Source organism: Lactuca sativa, chromosome 1 (assembly GCF_002870075.4).
Source record: "Lactuca sativa cultivar Salinas chromosome 1, Lsat_Salinas_v11, whole genome shotgun sequence".
Classification (NCBI taxonomy): domain Eukaryota; kingdom Viridiplantae; phylum Streptophyta; class Magnoliopsida; order Asterales; family Asteraceae; genus Lactuca; species Lactuca sativa.
Window position 1 is genome coordinate 25,607,221 of NC_056623.2, and position 20,199 is coordinate 25,627,419.

The 20,199-nt window shown below is 33.9% G+C and overlaps 1 protein-coding gene and 2 long non-coding RNA genes across 3 annotated transcripts; 2 read left to right on the forward strand and 1 right to left on the reverse strand.

Moving 5' to 3' along the window:
• Nucleotides 1–214: 214 nt before the first annotated feature.
• Nucleotides 215–1,198, reverse strand: LOC122195832 (uncharacterized). The gene is made up of 2 exons (XR_006186734.2): nt 651–1,198; nt 215–371 (listed from the first exon to the last, which is right to left on the reverse strand). It is a non-coding gene; the product is annotated as an uncharacterized LOC122195832 (long non-coding RNA).
• Nucleotides 1,199–4,394: 3,196 nt separating this feature from the next.
• Nucleotides 4,395–5,568, forward strand: LOC128127039 (uncharacterized). Its single transcript, XM_052765267.1, has 2 exons — nt 4,395–4,873; nt 5,106–5,568. The coding sequence occupies exons 1-2, from the start codon at nt 4,395–4,397 to the stop codon at nt 5,566–5,568; spliced, it is 942 nt and encodes a 313-aa protein (XP_052621227.1).
• Nucleotides 5,569–10,287: 4,719 nt separating this feature from the next.
• Nucleotides 10,288–12,029, forward strand: LOC122195834 (uncharacterized). The gene is made up of 3 exons (XR_006186738.2): nt 10,288–11,036; nt 11,116–11,267; nt 11,371–12,029. It is a non-coding gene; the product is annotated as an uncharacterized LOC122195834 (long non-coding RNA).
• Nucleotides 12,030–20,199: the final 8,170 nt, after the last annotated feature.

Here is a 20,199-nt window from a genome sequence, read left to right on the forward strand (position 1 = left end):
TCAGAAAAGAAAGCCCAAATATTAAGATCCTTGACATGAGAGAGGTTTAATATGAATCCTTTAAACAAGTCTTCTGGTTAAACAGGACCTTAATAGATAAGATATCTACTAAGAGGATTTAGTCTTTTGGAGAAACTTGACATCAAAATCTGAATTGTCTTGTATAAATCATCTTAGCATAAAATCTTAAAATCTATATAGTTAAGAAATGATACAAGCTCTAAATTCGTTGCAAACTTCATTTTAGTTCCAAATATAACAATACATTACAAATTTGGAAAATGTAGTTCAATATCACTATAAAATGTTTTTTCTTTCATTTGAGCATTTCATCAAACACCTTGTCTTCATGTTTGTTTCAATGACCTTAGCTACAAAAAACACAATACTGTAAGAATCTATAATCGTTATTCTTCAACATTAACATAACTATATAGATAAACCTAACATAAACTTGAAGGCAAATCAGTTTTGTTCACACGGTTCCTTTAACTTTAAAGAGAAATTAAGCCTTTACAAAAGGTAAAAACCAACTTTGAGGGCCTTAAACACCTTAAAACATAATAAATCACATAAAAACAGAGTAACAGAGCAAAAAAAACTTACAAAAGAAAAGAAAAATCATAGCAAGAGGAAGGAGAAATCAGTACCTCACGTTGACGAAATCCCAGGAGAAGAACTAGAAATCGTTTGCACCAATCACATCCTTCCAGTCCATTCTCTTTCTTCTCGACATGGAGTTGACGAGCATCCCTTAGCGAGCCTCCTAGCGAGCGCTAGGGGGCGGTGTTCTCTTCCTCTTAGCGAGAGTCGCGACCCGGTAGCGAGCCTTCACTCCGTTCAGCCTTAGGTTAGGGCTCCACATATTCGCTTCCTCTTTCTTGATTCCGGTTCTTGATGCTTCCCACCGTTCCAACCTCAGGAACTGTAGATGCATGTAGATGTTTTCCTCTATCCCCACTATTCTCTCGACTTCTGCCACTCGCAACTCTCCTAGGTTGGAAGGACCACAGGTTCTTCCTCAATCATTGAATATCGATTGAACCCTAAATCATTGTCGTTGTTGGTAGTGGTGCGACGGCATGGGCTGTCGGTCGTCGTGGCCGGAGACGTGTTTGTTTACGGGTATGATACTACAAAGAAAGTCTTCACCCTCTTCGAAGTTCATATTTTTGATAAATTCCTTAGAGGTATTTTCTTAACCCTGACTTCTATGATGCATGGAAACGCCTTTCAAGGTGCCGTACCCGTATCCGATACTTGGAGGAAACGGAAACGCCAAACAGTTGGGAAACGTTTCCTGGACGTATCGGTGAAACACGAAACGTATCGGGTAAGTTTCCAAGGAGTTTCCTATTTTTTTTTGCGTGGGCTTTCTAGCCCAAATAAGCTAATGGATAATTGGGCTACCTACAACTATCAATATTACCGATCGGTGCCTCCCTAAGTCGTTGGTTAATTTTAATTGACTTTCGGTTTGACTATTACGTTTACTGCTGTAGCACCTGGTTCCTGTTACGTACTCTTTGTGTATAATATTTTAATTTTGTGCATTTTTGCCTTGGATTCGGCGAGTTGAAGGACCAACTCGCCGAGTAGGAGCGGGATAAGGCGCGGTTTGAACTTTGGACTCGGCGAGTCGGTCCCTGGACTCAGCGAGTAGACCTTGTTTGGACAAAACCCTAATCCGGGTGTTTGCACCCTATTTAAATGCTCTAACTTGGCCTTCTTCGTCCCTAACACTTCCAGAGAGCCGTAGAAAGAAACCCTAGCCCCCATATTGTTCTTGAGAGTGATTTTGGCTTTGTGGAGAAGGTTTGGAGCTTAGAGGAAGGAAGAGGAGGTTGAAGTGTGCAAGGAGGGGAAGTAGATCCGGAATCTACACTGTGAGGAGCATCCATTCAGGTAGAAAAGTTCTTACCTTGATCACTAGTTCATTAGATCCCCTTTTTGTCCCAAATTAGTGGTTTTCAAGCCTTAAAACCTCAAACTCCATGTATTATGCTCTAAGTTCTGAAAGGACTTCGGATTGGGATCTTATGAACATCTTAGAAGTATAAAGTCTCTGTGGTTGGAGTTATTGAGGTCCCTTTTGAGTGTATGACCTCTTAAAGAGCTTGGATTTGCCTTTTTGAGCTTATAGGGCCATGCATGCACGTAAAGTTTGCAACTTTACGTGATAAGCATGCCCTAGGAGCATGGATCTATGGTTTTGAAGTGTTGTCTCAGATTTGGTCTGTATGGGAAGTGGGTTGAAGGGACTTGGCGAGTCTCAAAAGTGGAACTCAACGAGTTCCATGAAGATGGTCTTAGACTCGGCGAGTTGGATGAACAACTCGACGAGTCCTATGAAGATTGCTTGGAACTCGACGAGTTGTTCTTCAAACTCGGCGAGTCATATGAACTTTCACTGAGAAAGAGGGGTTCAAGTGTTGAAGGTCCAACCCTTCGTATCTGCACGCGAAATTAGCAATTTAATGTGTAGCAATAGTCCCAGAACTCCAAATCCTCCTAAGGGATGCTCTGATGAGGATTTGGAAGCGAGTAGGAGGCCTGCTCGTGGGACTCGACGAGTTGTTCTTGGACTCGGGCGAGTCGGACCACGAGTCGGTTCTATAAGTCCCGAGTGGTGAGTAAGGAGAGTGACCCGGTGAGTGGGAAGAGGGACCTGGAGAGTAGGATCAGGTTAGTAGGAGAAGGACTCGGCGAGTCCGTGCCACGACTCGGCGAGTCCAGTCAACTGGAAGTTGAATTTGACCAATGAGTTGACTTGGACCTGGGTTGGGTCGGTCAATTGACCAAGGGTATTTATGAGTGGCTAATCTATGTTTATGGATTTGTCGCCGGAGGATTACCGGTGCAACAGCCAGACGTCTAGCAGTCAGACTTTCGGTAACTACTTTTCGAGGTGAGTTACCTTCCAGTAGCGGTGGGTCTACGGCCACAATGCCGGCCCACCAATAGGAGTTGCATGATAGATGATTGTCTCTGTGATATTCATCTGGGGTTGCTACTACATGTGTTATGTTTACGTGCTAGTATGATATGTTGCTATGTGATATGTGATATGTGTTATGTGGTAGCAGTAGGGGTGAAATAGTCCCCAGTATCCGGTCGTAAGGACCGAAGGGGAGGTCAGCACCCAGATATGCTAGGCAGTATCCGGTCGTAAGGACCGAAGGGGAGACCAGCACCCAGATATGCTAGGCAGTATCCGGTCGAGAGGACCGAAGGGGTAGGTCGGGCACCCAGATATGCCCGGCAGTATATGTATGTTATGTGATTATATGGTATGTGGTACAGTGGGGGAACACACTAAGCTTCGTGCTTACAGTTTTCAGTTTTGGTTTCAGGTACCTCTTCTTCGAAGAAGAAGGAGCTGGCGCGGTAGCGGCCCATCACACACATGCCTAGTATTCTGCACTACGAGACCCTCCTGGGAATTTGTACTCTGACAGTATTATGTTTTATAAAATGTTTTCAAGACATGCGTTAACTTTTATGAACTGATATGATTGGTGAACGTTTTAATTCAAATGTTTGCTAAGTATATGTTTTTAAAAATGAAAATTTTGGCTCGTATTTTTGGGACGTTACAATTGCTCCTGCTTGCGGCTTGCGACTTACTGTCGACGATCACCAATTGACTGAGAATTCAGAAATCGATTATTATGGCTTCTAATCAAGAACAAGAATCAACTACATCAATAGACCAACCTCCATTGTGGGACTATGTGACTAAACTTGAGAAACTTGCTGGAGCAGGGGGATGTTGGAAGTTCAAGTGTAATCTTTGCAGTGAAACCCGACAAGGATCATATTCTAGAGTTAGATCACATTTGCTGGTGTTAACAACAAAATTGATGGTTATGTACCTCCTGGTTATAATAAGCTAAGAACAACATTACTACAAAAAGAAAAAGATAATATTCACAAGCTATTGGAGCCACTTAGGTCTACATGGAAAGAAAAAGGTGTGACTATTGTGAGTGATGGCTGGAGTGATCCAACAAGAAAACCTCTAATCAATTTCATGGCTACTTCAGGTAATGGTCCTTTGTTTCTAAAGGCAGTGAATTGTTTTGGGGAAGTGAAAGATAGATTTTTTATTGTTGAATTGATGAAAGAAGTCATCAATGAAATTGGTCATGAAAATGTTGTGCAAATCATTATTGACAATGCAACAAATTGTAAGGCGGCTAGAGAGATTATAGAGAGTCAGTTTCCTCACATCTATTGGACACCATGTGTTGTTCACGGTTAATCTTGCTTTGAAGAACATTTGTTCACCAAGGAATGTAGACACAAATGAACTAACATATGAACAGTGCAGCTGGATAAAAGAAGTTCACGAAGAGGCGTTTGCAATAAAAAATTTCATCTTGAACCATAACATGAGACTCTCGATTTTCACCAAGTTTACTCCTCTTAGGCTGCTTTCTGTTGCTGACACTCGCTTTGCCTCCATCATTGTGATGCTTAAGAGATTGAAACTTATCAAAAGGGGTATTCAAGCTATGGTCATAAGTGAAGAATGGTCTTCTTATAGATTAGATGACACTGAGAAAGCAAACTTTGTGAAAGAATATATTTTGAGTGATGATTGGTGGGACAAAGTAGCATATATTCTTAGTTTCACTGGACCTATAGATGAGATGATTAGAGTTTGTGACACTGACAAGCCATGTTTACACTTGGTGTATGAGATGTGGGATTCTATGATTGAGAAAGTGAAGATTGAGATCTACAAGAAAGAAAAACGTCCGACATCTCAAATAAGTTGTTTTTATGACGTTGTGCATCGTATTTTAGTGGCTCGATGGGCGAAGAATAACACTCCCCTACATTGTTTAGCTCACTCTTTACATCCAAGGTATAAGATTTTAAATTATACACTTGATTTCTATTATATATATATATATATATATATATATATATATATATATATATATATATATATATATATATATATATATATATATTTATGCTTTAACTTTTGGATGTTGTAGATATTATAGTGATGCATGGTTAATGGAGGATTCTACAACATGTGCTCCACATAGCGATGGAGAAATTTCACAAGAAAGGATGAAGTGTTTTTGAAGGTTGTTTCCTAATGATGATGAGTATAGCAGAGTCCTTGATGAATATGCAATGTTTTCAATGAAGAATGGTCATTTTGAAGATTTAACAAGCATTTCAAAGATGGCTACTATGGAACCCAAGAATTGGTGGGTTAACTTTGGTGCTCAAACTCCTTTTCTCCAAACTTTGGCTTTTAGATTACTTGGACAACCTAGTTCTTCTTCTTGTGCTGAGCATAATTGGAGTATTTATGCATTTATTCACTCGCTTAAAAGGAACAAGTTGACTACAAGTCGTGCTCAAGACTTGGTTTACATCCACAATAATCTCCGAATTTTGTCAAGGACTCTGAAAGATGATGTAAAGATGTGGGATGTGGGTGGAGATGCTTTTGATTCAATGGAAGATGTCGGGTTTTTGGAGGTTGCAGATCTCTCACTAGATGAACCGGATTTTGAAAATGATTTGATTATTGATAATTAGTTACTTTTGAAATATTTAGTATTTTTGGAGTTTAAACTTTACATATTTTGGAATTTCTTTTATATATATATATATATATATATATATATATATATATATATATATATACACACACACACGCATATTTTTATATTGCCGTATCTATGCCGTATCCGTATCTTGAATTTTTGACTTTTGCCACTTCCCGTTTCCGTTCCGTATCCGTTTCCGTGCAACCTAGCCTGACTTCAATTCCAATACTTTTATTTCACTGTAAGGGTGGCTGCGATGTCCAGTCGTTCCGGCTCTGCATGTTGTAAGGCTGCTACCAATGATGGCGGTGCTGGTGTTGGTGGTGGAGGAATGGATATGATGATTGGAGGTAGAAAGGAAATATGTGGTGTTTTTCAGTGATTTTAGTTATAAACTTCTGACTTTTTCTACCTTCATCTAACTCAATCATCACTCTGTGCTTTTAGTTTATAGTTTCAACTTTCAAGATAAATCATATAGATTTACAACATTTGGAGCTCATCAACCAAAATTTCATCCAAATTCTGCAAATAAATCCGAATTCTTAGAAGTGTAGGTACATTTTTTTCGCTATTTATGAATTTTTGCACTGTATGATTTCATTACAGAAGGATTTTTCACATTAAAATTCTCATATGCTACGTGTTACTAATTATTCCTTGGGATATCCCTCTTAAATGTAATTGTATTGAGAAAATATGTGTGCTGAAATTGCAATAAGGTATTACATTCAAATGTCAAATAAACTGTTTAATTCAATTCTCATTTTTTCTGCAGAAGTTATCCTTCTCAGATGCAATCATTTATGCAAATTTATGTGCAACGAGCTCAGGTTCCTGGAGCTATTATCACTGATGGTGTGTATGCTTCAACCTAAACTACTATTAATTATGACTATTTTAGTTGAATTCTGTTTGTTCCTTGATATTGATTCTAAACTATTTAGTTTCTTATTCTTATGTATCCTCATAAAAGGTGGTTTTCCAACTGCAATAGCATTTGATTTGATCCAATCTATTTTCTTGCTTTTTAGATGGTAAATTAAAGAATCTACTTCAATTCTTTGATATTCTAAAAGCTGGATTGTATCTGTGTCTGTATGTGTAGGAATTTGGAAACATTGAGTCTCCAGTGTACTCTAGGCCTCGCCATTTTTTTGCAACAATGTATAGCAAGTGTTCTTCATATACCCGATCTCATTACTTACTTTCCACATTATAATGTTTTAATCTTATGTTTTTCAGTTTTAAATGTTAAGATTATGCACAAAGTGGATGTGGTAAGTATGGGCGTTGGAGCTTTAAAGCTTACAGGATACCTTATGGAACAAATGCAGCAGAGAAATCTTAATTTTTCCTCATTATACACAGTACTCATGTTGAAAGAGGTATATACATATATTCTATGACTGTTTTAAAAGGGCATTTAGGGTATTTTGCTAAAAACCGGAGATTGTTGATGGTAACGTGTCTGACTTTTATGAGGGAGAAGCAAAAGGATAAGGAGGAGGGGGTGATAGTGCCATGGTGGAAGCTTTTTTCTGGTGGAAGATGGTGGTGGTAGTTAGTGGCGGAAGAGGAGAGAGGAAAACGGGTATAGCATATAGAACATTGTAATTTGATTCTTTGTAAAATTACCACCATTTAACATTATATTTTATTTTCTTATAGCAACATGGGAAAAATTAGAGCCAATATATGTAAAATATTGTAAAGTTTGTTGTTATTTTCTGTTTTTTATAAAAAACTGTGAAATACCCTTGCAACTTCAACGCCCGCAACGCGGGATTCTTTCCTAGTTATTATTATTTTTGGAAAATGAATTAATGAAAATGCTCAAAGAATTATCCAATTACGTCTTTGTGTTTATAAATTAACTCGATTATAGGCTTTTGGATGGTTTATGGAGAAACACATGTACAGTTTTCAAGTTATCAATGATGTTTTTTATATTCAACTGAAAATAACTTTTTTTAATAGCTATATTGTCTTATCTTTTTTCTTGAAGTAAAATAATCATGAAACATATTGGAACTTTATTCCTTTGAATATATGTTTGAATTTATAAGAACGACGTAAAAATCTTTATATTTTTGAATTAATTTAATTATCTTTTTTTTATAAGCATGTTCACGACAACACCTTTGAATTAATTCCTTTTTCGTTTTTTCTAAATCCATGTATGTCTTGTTGTTTGGTTACAAGACTATACAATAGTGGATTATTACATCATCTCTTTAATTTTGTAATATTATTGGATTATTGTTGCATCATAAGACTCTCGAGGTTCATTAAAATTTATGTTTATTATATTTCTTTTTTCTGATTTGTTTTGCTTGATCTGTGGGTTTTATTGATCAATTCAGCTTTAAAAAATTAGGTTTCTAGATTCGGTTACCATCAAATCCTTTTTCCTTCTCTAGACATGATTCATTTCATCAACAAGTGTTCCATTCTTTAAGAATATCTTGCAGCTAATATATTCTTCTATTAGAATAAATTATGGAAAGTATTATATTTTGGTAGAAAGTATTATATCTGACCATGTGGTATGCGTTCTATTAGAATTACTAAAATTTGTTTTATTACTTGTCATATAAAGGCATTCTAAAATAATGTTATTATTGCATAATTTGATTTCATAATAGTTATTCCCATGGAATGTGAAGGGAACATGATGATATTTTGGTAGAAAGTATTATATCTTGTAGCTAATGTATTCTTCTAGTAGAATAAATTATGGAAAGTATTATATTTTGGTAGAAAATATTATATCTGACCATGTGGTATGCGTTCTATTAGAATTACTAAAATTTGTTTTATTACTTGTCATATAAAGGCATTCTAAAATAATGTTATTATTGCATAATTTGATTTCATAACAGTTATTCCCATGGAATGTGAAGGGAACATGATGATAAGGACATGAAGGTTGGATGATCTTGTGTGTATTGGAGATGAACAATGGTCACCAAAAAAAGCATTACTCATCATAATATTTTGGCAAAACAATCTACAATAGAATGATAAGACCATATGTAATATTATATATTATGGTAGAATAATCTACAAGTTGTGTTTCGTTTTTTTATTAATGATTTTTTCATTATGATATAATAGAATATAAAGTTATTTGTTTTTCTAAGAATGTGATAGAAAAAGTTTAACTTGTATCCAAAAACTTGTTGTTCTTCGAGAAATAAGTCTTTTTATTAGTTTATAACTTGCATTTTCATACAATATCATTATAAAAGAATGACATTCTGACAGAATAAAACCGGGTATGAATAAAAATTATGTTAGAATTATTTAAATTGAATTAAATTAAAAAAATCAAAATTCAAATTTAAGATAATAAAAAATCCTTTAAAATCCGAAAATTCATTTTTTTAAATTTGTGTTTCCTAATTTGAAAGTAATGGAAATATACAATTTTACTTTTTTTTTTTGAATGAAATGGTATTATTCTATTTCTTTTTTAATTTAATAATATGGATATGTGACTTTCTTAAAATAACTTAAATGATTATTCCACAATCATTCCAACATCCACACAATAATTATTTAGAATACAATAACCTAAACCTATATATATATATATATATATATATATATATATATATATATATATATATATATATATATATATACATAGAGATCACAAAACTTTTTTTTTTCACTTGTCCATATTAAAAAATCGCAACTTTTTTTTTTTTTAAAATTCACTGAAAAAAAATAAAAATTCGATTTTTTTTTGTTTGTTTTTTTTTTCAAAAAAGAATTCAGCGAATTTTTTAAAAAAAGGTGCGATTTCTTAATATATAAAGTCTAAAAGAAGTTTTGTGATCTCTAAGTATTTTTTTTATGAATTTTTATGAATTTTTGGGTTTTTTGTTTTCCATAGAACCTAAACCTATATATATATATATATATATATATATATATATATATATATATATATATATATATATATATATATATATGAGCTGCTTTTTTATGGCTAAAGATTTGTATTCAAAGAGATTGAGAAAAAGATTCAGAAAATTCAGTACAAATAAAAGCTAGCTACAGCTTACCAACTAGTTTTGCAAACTATATCTACCATAATAAATGAAAATGTTATTGCCACTTGTCATTCTCTCAATTATTTGGCCACATGTCATTTTATCATAATTTTGAAATATATTTATTTTCCACTTGTCAATTACTTTATTATTCAATTTCCACTATATCATTAATTTAGTTTCCATAAATAAAACCTACTATAGTAGTTATTAATTTCAAATTTCAAATTTCAAATTTGAAATTTCAATTTCAATTTCAAATAAATTTACACTTTAAACATTTGTATTTAACATTTTATTATAATAAATCTTTTAGTACACGGGTCTAACAATTAAACACATAATTTTAATTAATTTATTTTTTGCATGTTTTTTTTCTTCATAATTTTCATTTATTTCATATTTCAAATTTAAATAAAATTTTCATTTAATCGCTCATGTTTAACATTATGTTTTAATTAACCCGTATAATATACGAGTTTTACAACTAGTCTTTAATATAGACAAGTGTTTGAAGAAAATAACCACAGATTAAAAGTTATCTAAGATTGATCACTACCAATACAAAATCAAGAATACTCCAAATTCTAGTTTTTTTTTTTTTTTTTTTTTTTTTTTTTTTTTTTTTTTTTTTATCTTTTAAATCTTTGTTAATTATAGAGAAATTGTGGGAAAAACAGAAACACAACACGTACAGAAAAAAGAAAAAAGCCGAGAAAGGATTAGCCCAATCTCCTCAGTTTAGGCCTAACGGCCCACACCATGCATCTAGTGATTTCTTTATGATTTGATTTTGGATTTCTTGTGCTTTAGTTTGTGGAAGTCGACCCAACTCTTCTTCTGCGTTCGGTTTGTTGTTGTTCTTGTTGTACGTTTATATGGACATTGTATTGCAAACTTCTCTGGTGTTGCAAATAAAAATGTCTGAAAAAAGTATCACAAATCCTACTTCCCACACCCACATTGTTTACCCTTATGTATCTCTCACCATGTACTCATGTCATCAGACCACCTGCGTGTTATATGGTTTCTCATGGAGACAAAATCGGAGCAATGGTAAAAAAATGGTCAATCAACTCGCTTTGAACATCACAAATTGGGCAAATTAAGAAGGGAATCAACACCAATCCTTCTTGTATCCATGTTTGTTCTAGCCGACACCTTGTTTAAAATCTATCTCAAATGAGATGTTTACTTTGATCGAGACTATATTCTTCCATCTAGTTGGATTGCCCCCATGATGAAAGTACTTTTGGATCAGCAAGTGATTCTTTAGGATTACAAAGCTTGTAAAATTCTGCATCAATGCTACACAAGTTATACAGTAATCCTTCGAGGTAACTACGAAGAGGACATCTACCTCTCGTTGGCTCACTTTTGATGTTGTTGCAAGGTAATGTCACTATTTTCTCTTGAAATATTTTGATAGTTTTGTTTTTCGGTTCATGAAATCGTTATTATGACAATTTCAGTATTAAGGATCCGGAAGCAAAGATAGTTGATAGTCATATTTACGCTTGCGATTATTAATTTTTATTGGAGGTCATTTTAGCATGTCTCTATGTTAACAGTTTGAAATGCACATCAAATGTTCGATGAAATGCCCGAACAATATCTTCTTTGGGTATGAACTCAAATTCAGTCTCTTTTCTTCTTAGATTTTTGTTTGGTATTGATATTAGGTGGACTAAACGTTAATATGTGCCTTTGTTCTTGAGATAATGTAGTGATGGATGTGATCAAATGAGGTTCACATAACAAAGTAAGATCTATTGGAATAAATTTGAAGTAAAAGAAAAACGAAGAACACGTTGATATTGCTGATCAACCAAACACGTTGTCTGACGTTGATATTGCAGACCCTACTAGAATATCTCAACAATTTGATCCACAAAGTGTGGGGGTTGATTACCATAAACTTCTTCCACTATTTATGAGCTGCAAGTGCCAAAATTACTTGAACCATCTCAAACCGAGCAACAGGAGCTGGAGGAGTTTAAATGAAAAGTTGGAAAATTGAGGTGGGGAGTTTATGTAACAACATGGATCCACCCATGTCATTAGTGCCTTTTTTATATATTATAAATAACTAGAAATTGCCCTCTCCCTGCTTCGCAGACAAGGTTTTGCTTACTATGTTCTAGTCATACAAATGGAAAGTACTATTATAAATCGTTTTATCATTTTGTGTGCACTCTTTGGGGGGATCAAACTTGCCCATGTAGGAAAGTTTAGGACCAAACCTGCAAAATTTCTATTAGGTAGAGACTATTTTTGTAACTTTTGTAAACATATAGACCGTTTCTGTAAAAAAATATACAATGACATTTTCTGTAAATTATTGGGAAATTTTTTGTAATTTAGTTTCTATACAGGGGCCAAACCTGCCAACATACAAAAATCTTAGACATCTGGATTGTTTTTGTAAAAAAAAAAATGGAAGACGTAACTATTCAAAAGTTACAAAATGTAAAATCTTTGTTCTCTTGTACCCCTTTCTCTCTAAGATCTCCAACTTTTCTGGTAAATGTAGACTAAAAAGGAAGAATAGATCGGCGAACCCCAAATTAAAAAGAAAGAACTTTGTCGGCGTAGCCCTAAATCATCGTCGCCATATTAAGTGTCAAAAACAAACCCTAGATAGCCACTGTATCCTTTCATCTTTTCTGATGTACATCTGGAAGAGTCATAGTCACCACCATCGTAGAAACACATAACCACTACCTCATATCTATATGTTTTCGAACAGAGGTGGCGATAGTTAGGGTTTCCGACAACATTATTGTTTTAGTGCAGATCTACAATGGTGATGACGGCTCACAACCCAAGTGATTTCAGTGCCAATCTACGGTGGTGAAGGCAGCTCTGCGAAGTCAACCTTTTCTGGTGAGGTGATGGCCTCAAACGTTGCTGGAAGTGAGGGAGTTAGCTGGACACGATCAACCCTTATTTAAGGATATTCTACAACCCCATAATTATATCAAGCAAAAGTGATGGTTTTGGAAGAAGAATATTTTATGATGATAGTGGACACGAAGGAGATAAAGCAGTTTGGGTAGCAAACAAAAAACAATCTGAGCACAGATGTAAACAGAAAGCTCACGATAAATATACACGAAAAGTTGTGCATTTTATTTGTTGTTGATCTCTTCAATCCTTCTCCATTAATAGCACTCAACGCAAGTGTTACACTCTAGGATACTGGAAATTTGGTACTTAAAGAACTGCATCTAGTCGGATCCGTTAAGCGGGTTTTATGGCAAAGCTTGATTACCCAACAGTAGACATGACAATGGAGCAGGTTTGGAGCGAATCGACTTTGATCCAAACCCTTTTAACAAATTTCAAAATCCGACCCAAACCCGCTCTGTAACCTACAGCAGGGTTTTGAGTAATCAAACTCATACCCTTATCCGTCGAATCAATGAATATCCAAACCCCGCCCCATAACCCATAAGTTTTTTGTATAATCAAACACATATTACTTAATTCTTAAAATAACATTTCTTAAATAAGACATTGTATACTATATCTCAATACTTAAAATAACATTTTTTTTAATAAAACAAAAGTTGATTTAGAAAACAACATTACATACTCGAAGAATTTCAATTGAAATTAAAAATCACTATTGCAACAACTTTCAATTGATTTATGATTGTCGATTGCAGTGATAACGAATAGCAATTTGAAACCTTTTTTCAATTAATATATTATTTTATTGATTTATAAATGGAATTGACGATTTCTTGATATATATAAATTGAATGACAGTATGATTCTTGGTATAAGTCTATAAGTTTAGAAGTTGACTTGTTGAGTCCCAGGTGAAAGTGGTTTTCCTTTGGCCTTTTCCCTTTTGGAGTTTCGATTGGAATTAAAATTAAACATTAAGTAGTATAAAGTATAAATGTATAATTTTAAAATTTATATGGGGCGGGTTATAAACGGAGAACGATGATGATTCGTTCCCGACCATTTAGGGTTAGCAGGTATGAGTTGTTAACGGGTAAACGAATCAAATACTACACTCCAAGCCCATATATTTCTTATGGGTTTTGATCGAATCAATGTCAAAACCCGCTCTATTGTCAGGTCTACCGAACAGAACAGAGACCATTTTGAATGGGATGAAGCTGGGAAGTCTCAAACCCATGTTTCTTAGTTAATAAATAACTTTTTCATTTTTAAATATTAAAACCAGAAACAAAGTGTTACAAATTTAAACCCTAATTCAAGTGGCCACTGAATCGAAATTAAATGTTTGGTTGAATCACAATTAAGAATTACTTGATAGAAACACACAAATAACACCAAATCAAATCATTAAACGCATAAAAGTTCAAAGTCTTTGCAGAACTGAACATGGCTAAAACAGAATCAAAGTAGGTTCTAGGTTTAAAAGACAAAATCGTATATGAGTTTGCCAAAAAAATAACCGGATTGACCCGTGACCCGTCTATGATTTTAATAAAAAAAATTATATATTTTTTAAATGTTTTAATACATACAAAAATGAATTCCATGCAGTTCACATAAATAAATAATAGGATAACAAACCAACATGATTATATATATATATATATATATATATATATATATATATATATATATATATATAGATATATATATATATATATATATATATATATATATATATATATATATATTTATTCCATTTTTCGTTTTTTACATATTGTTATTAACAATTACAAATATCATTTATTATTTATGTACAAAATCACATTTTCGCTATTATTTAAAAATTATCCATGTCTGCTTTTTTTGTTAAACTTTTTATATGTTAACTTTAGCATTATTAGCAAGAAATATTTTTATATTTAATTGAAAATTCTATGTTATTGTAGCAGTGACACCAAGTTCTTTTTTCTGAATTATGTCATTATATTTACTATTTTATTGTAATGTCAACCAATTGACCGATTCATGAGATGTTATTATGGTTTAGAAGTTTGATTTAGAAGCTCGATTTATACAACACATAAACAAATGTCGGTCTAATGGTTCAAACTCACTTACAAGTCAGCGAAAAATACATGGTCACCATTTCAGGAGATGCTATTATGGTTTAGAAACTCAATTTGTACAACAAGTAAATAAAGACCCCTACAAGGTCGATCTAAGACCCCATACAATGTCAATTTGTACAACAAATACATGAATACCCCTATAAATGAAGATCCATACAAACGTGTTTCTAAACCAATTGACCGATTACCATCAATCTAACAGGATAACAAATAAATAACATGGCAATGTTGTGATGCGTCACACCCCCAAACCTAGGATGGCGGAAACGTCCGGGGGTGGAGGACTTCATGTATAATATCACAACAAGAGTATAATAGTGCTCAAAGTAAACACAACCAACATAGATATAATTGAAAAAGTTACACCATAATACAAGTTTACATGTTTCTAAATCAATTACATTATGTTGACAAAAAGAATGAAATGTTTGACGTCATAGCGTCCCATCCTCAAAAGCAACTGATTACCTAATTTATTGATTTCCTGAGAATACAAGTAGTTTTGAAAGAGTGTCAACAATTAAGTTGGTGAGTTCATAAGTTTTTGAATGAAATGTTGAAATCCTTTCTTTGTAAAAGTATTGTTTACTACAGAAAAATCCAATATTTTCCTTTCAAAATGTATTGTAGCATTGAATTTCAAAGACCGAAATGTACTAGTGTTTTTCTATACTAATAATAGTATATGCAAGTTTAAATCGACATAAACTCGTGTAAGTGTTAGAGAACCTCGTAAATCCTATGTTTTGTTAATACCCCATGTGAGTTATTATAACCATGTTATGACCCAGTCGGCCTTTTATACGACGTTCTTCAGGCGTCGGAATGTTAATGACACTTGTCACCCCTGGCCTGCCGGCCGAGCTGTTGCAAGCAACTTGGGTGCGGGTTTGTCAGACCCAATATAGATCTATACACAACTATCACGCTCTCCCTACAAGAGACTCTGGTTACAATTACATTACAATTACAAGACTTTTAAATGCGCTACTTTAGAAGTAACGTGAAGCGAATGTCTCACAAATTTATTCATTAATAGATTTACGTAAAGTGAACTGAAAACTCCATTTTTGTAAAAAATAACCCTTTCGTGGTGTGATGTAAATGAAACATAACTATACTTATTATAGTTTATCATAATTGTGTGTAATATATATGAAACATAAACGATACCTATTATAGTTTATCAAAATGTTTGTAACGTATAGAAAACCTTTTCTGTGTAAGTAGAATGTATAGCAAAACATAACTATATCTATTATGCTTCATCATGTATTATTTGTAATGATAAAGGACTCTTACAATTTAGTGAATATTTTCTGTTATATAATTATATCACAACAGAAAACACATGTAAAATATGAAGTCATCAAGATTAACACTTTCCTCAGCATGTTACAAAGTGTTATGAAAGTTGTAAGCTGTTAAACTCGTTTTTTTTTTAATATTTCTACACTGATTTAGAAAAATCACAAAAAAATTACACTAAGCCGAAAATTGAATCCGTAAACTCTAAGAGTTTAGAAAATGTGTCTAGTTTGTTCATAAATTTTATTATGATTTTTAGAATTCTCTAAGTGGTGTGAAAATGTTCATATTCACAGACTGGTCCAAATTTGTAGCTATAGTGATAGGTAGTTTTGTAAAAATAACCATAAATTGTAGAAAACTCGTGTGAATATGTGCAAGTAGTCATTTTAAAGGTATAAACCTGAACTATTTGCATCTAGTACAGTTTTGAAAACAAAAATGTTTAAGGTGTCCAAAACAGTCCGTGAATGGAACTAAACTTTCTTGTGGAAAGCTGATGTTTGAGTTTTGTTAAGTTTGTAGTAATTTAACTTGTATTCTCCCCCTAAAACTTGAAGAAAATATGAAAATGTGGGGGTATGAACTCACCTTGAGTGATCTCTTAGGATGGATGGTGAAGAGAAGAAGTTTCCAAGTCAAGAACACTTGCGAGATGCTTGAAGATTCGAAGATTCTATGAACAAATATGATGGTATTTGTGTAAGGAATCCATAATTTGAGTGAAAGGATGTAAGATAATCAAGTGTAGGATGAATTTACTTACCAAAATTGGAGGATAATGCTCAAGAACAGCCTTCAATTTCGAGTTTAGAGAGAGAAATGAGTTTGCTTTTTGGTGAAAGAGTAAGTAATGTGGTAGGAGAGGTAAGGTTTTCCAGCCCTTGCTCAAGATCATATGCTGGAGAAAGAGGGTGAGAGAACAAATAGTTGACTAGGTAGGGATGAATAGTGACTAAGGATGGTCATAAAGTGGTATGGGAGGATACCTTGTGTCATAACTTTAAGGGAAAGTCAACACTTCACCTCAATATCTTACCCACTAGATATTATTCTTAGACTTAGATTTTCCCCCAAAAATGATTAAAATATGATTATATAGGGTCTCATATGCCAAAATACGAGTTTGGGTGAAAATCCAACGTTAAAATCACGAAAAAACGAGCTTAAAACGAAGTCGGGGTCGAAAACCGAGAAATAGGGGTGAAGTTGCGAGGTTCGGTCCTTTAGAACCGAGAGGGAAGGTTCGGTCCGAACTTTCTGACAGGATCCAAAAGCGAAGGTGAAGGCGAAGGCTGATGCGGAGCGAGCTTCGGGTCGGTCTCGGTGGTTTGGTTCGCTCGGAGCAGCTTCGGCTCATCAGGGTCTCGGTCCGAAAGGGACCTTCGACTTCGGTCCTAAGTAGCTGACTGCGGTCCTAATGAGGTGTTTCGGTCTTAGCAGGGTTCGCCTCTAAGAGGTTCGCTTCTAAGAGGTTTTCCTCTAAGAGGTTCGCTTCTAAGAGGTTCGGCTCTAAGAGGGTTCGGCCCTAAATGGCTGTTTTTCAAATAAACTTCCCGCTTCGAGTGGTTTTCAACTTAATTAAGGGTCGGGATGACCAAATGATTTTAAAAAGTTGAAAGAGATTTTGAGAGAGATTTGGGAGAGAGAGAGATAGATTTAGAGAGACTTTAATTGTGACTTTTGTGAGTGTTTAGCCTTGAAATGCAATGTTCGCAAGACCCGGTAATCCTTGTTATGAGTGTTATACGCCCCCGAGGGGTATGGAATAATGTTTTACCAACAAGTTTCATCACTTACCCTGATTAGGGTTTAAGAATTCTGAACATACGAACTTTCCAATTGATAACTTCTTATTAAAATAGCGAGTTGTACAATAGTAACATAATGTAACCCCTAATATACAAGGGTTAGTTGAGTTGACCGGTTTGACTTGTTGACTTTATTTAACTTTGACTTGACTAGAAATCGACGGTTGTCACATGATGTGGAAGCCACGTAAGATATTATGTGGTAGGATTAAGTTTCAAATATATGGTTTGCATCTAACCAAATTTCACATATCTTTTTAGGTCAATTTAGTGGTTCAAAGTCACTTAAAAGTTACCGAAAATGGTGTACTAGCCCTTTTAGGTGAAACTTTTTATTATAATGTTTAATATTTAATTTATGTTATAATATTTCTTCACAATGACATCTAAAGGTCAATCTAGTGGTTCAAATTCATTTAAAAGTCAGTGAAAAGGGCGTACTTACCCTTTCAGAAGATGCTATTGTGGTTTAGAAGCTCAATTTGCACAATAAGTAAATGAAGACCCCTACAATGTCGATTTAGAAGATGCTTACTGAGTTTGAACCACTAAATCGACATTGTAGGGGTCTTCGTTTACTTGTTGTACAAATCAAGATTCTAAACCACAATAACATCTCCTGAAAGGATAACTATACCCTTTTCACTAACTTGTAAGTGAGTATGGACCATTTGATCGACCTTCATTTATTTGTTGTACAAATCGAACTTCTAAACCACAATAACATCTCCTAAGTCGGTCAATTGGTTTACATTGCAACAAAATTTTAAATGTAATGAAATAATTAAGAGAAAAAAACTCGATGTCAAAATCGAAATTGATGTAGTAATATAGTGACTTTCTTGCAAATTTAAACTCGATGTCAAAATCGAATTTTTAGTAAACTTAGTGACTTTATTGCAATTCGGGAAAAATGGTTACCTATAGTCAGTGTTGTAAAACTCGCCGAGTCGGCCGATTACTCCTTTGAGTACTCGCTACTCGGCCCCTTACCGAGGCGAGTTGCAAAATCCCGAGTACTCCCCAATCGGCCCCTTTCTGAATTGAGCAATGTTGTAAAACCCGTTCAACTCGGTGATTAATATGTATAATATAATTAATGATTTATTATTTAACACACTCACATGTGATTATTACTACATATATATCTTAAATTTTTAGTAATTATTCACGAAGTGAGACCATTATGTGTTTTTCAGTTTTTGTGTATTCACATATATCTAATTTTGTTATATATTTCTATCAACTTATGAATTTAACTTATGATTTTGACATATATAATGTCCCTAAAAATATTTCTACATGAATTACCGAATCCGAGTACTCGCTACTCGGTAGTCGGTCGAGCAGGTACCGAGTAACAAGTTCTACAACCTTGCATATAGAACAGGGAGAACCAGTCAGTTGGTTGATATTGCTACAAAATTGTAAATATAATTACATAATTGTGAAAAAATAACTCAGTGTCAAAATCGAAACTTTATGGTAATATATTGACTTTTTTGAAATTTGCCCAAAAGAATACAATGCTAATAAGGTCTTTAGAAATATTTTTATAGTTAACTGAATACCGAATCTAACTCACGAACCTGAATCTATCCCGTTAACCTGCGACCCATATTAATAAACATGTTGACTGGTCTTATATGGATTTATGTTCCAAACACTTCAACCCATGACCTGTATAGTTAAATAGGTGGTGTCGAGATGAATAAGGCACGATTGTCAGACCTATCCACATCCATCCATGCTTCCTTTTAAACATGAAAAATAAACAAAGAATGACATAGATCACGATATTCCACCAAAATCATAAAATGTTCCAAACATAACTTAAACAGTAAATTACACGAATGGTCCCCATGGTCTTGCGTAATTTGCGCGTTTGATCCATAACTTATTTTTTTAACTCGGAAGGTCCCTATTTTTTTATGCAATTGGTCCCTATCTTACCTAAAAAAAACTATTTTGCCCTTGATTTTTTAATTTATTTACATAAACACACCCCAACCTCACCCCCTCACCTTACTTACCTACTCCACTATTTTTCTCTATTTAAATAATAGTTTTTTTTGGTAAGCCAGAGACCAAGCGTGTAACAAAAACAAATAGTAAGGACAAAACGCCTAACAAAAACAAATAGTAAGGACCTTCCGAGTTAAAAAAATTAAGTTATAGACCAAACGCACAAATTAACCCAAACCATAGGGACCATTCGTGTAATTTACTCTAACTTAAAATGAATGAATTCAATGCTAAAATGTGAGGCAATTACAATATTTAAACATGGTAAACGATGCATAGTGCATCTAAAAATATTATACTTTTGTTAGTTCAACTATGGTGAACACATATTTATTGTACATTTTCTATTTAAGAAAATACG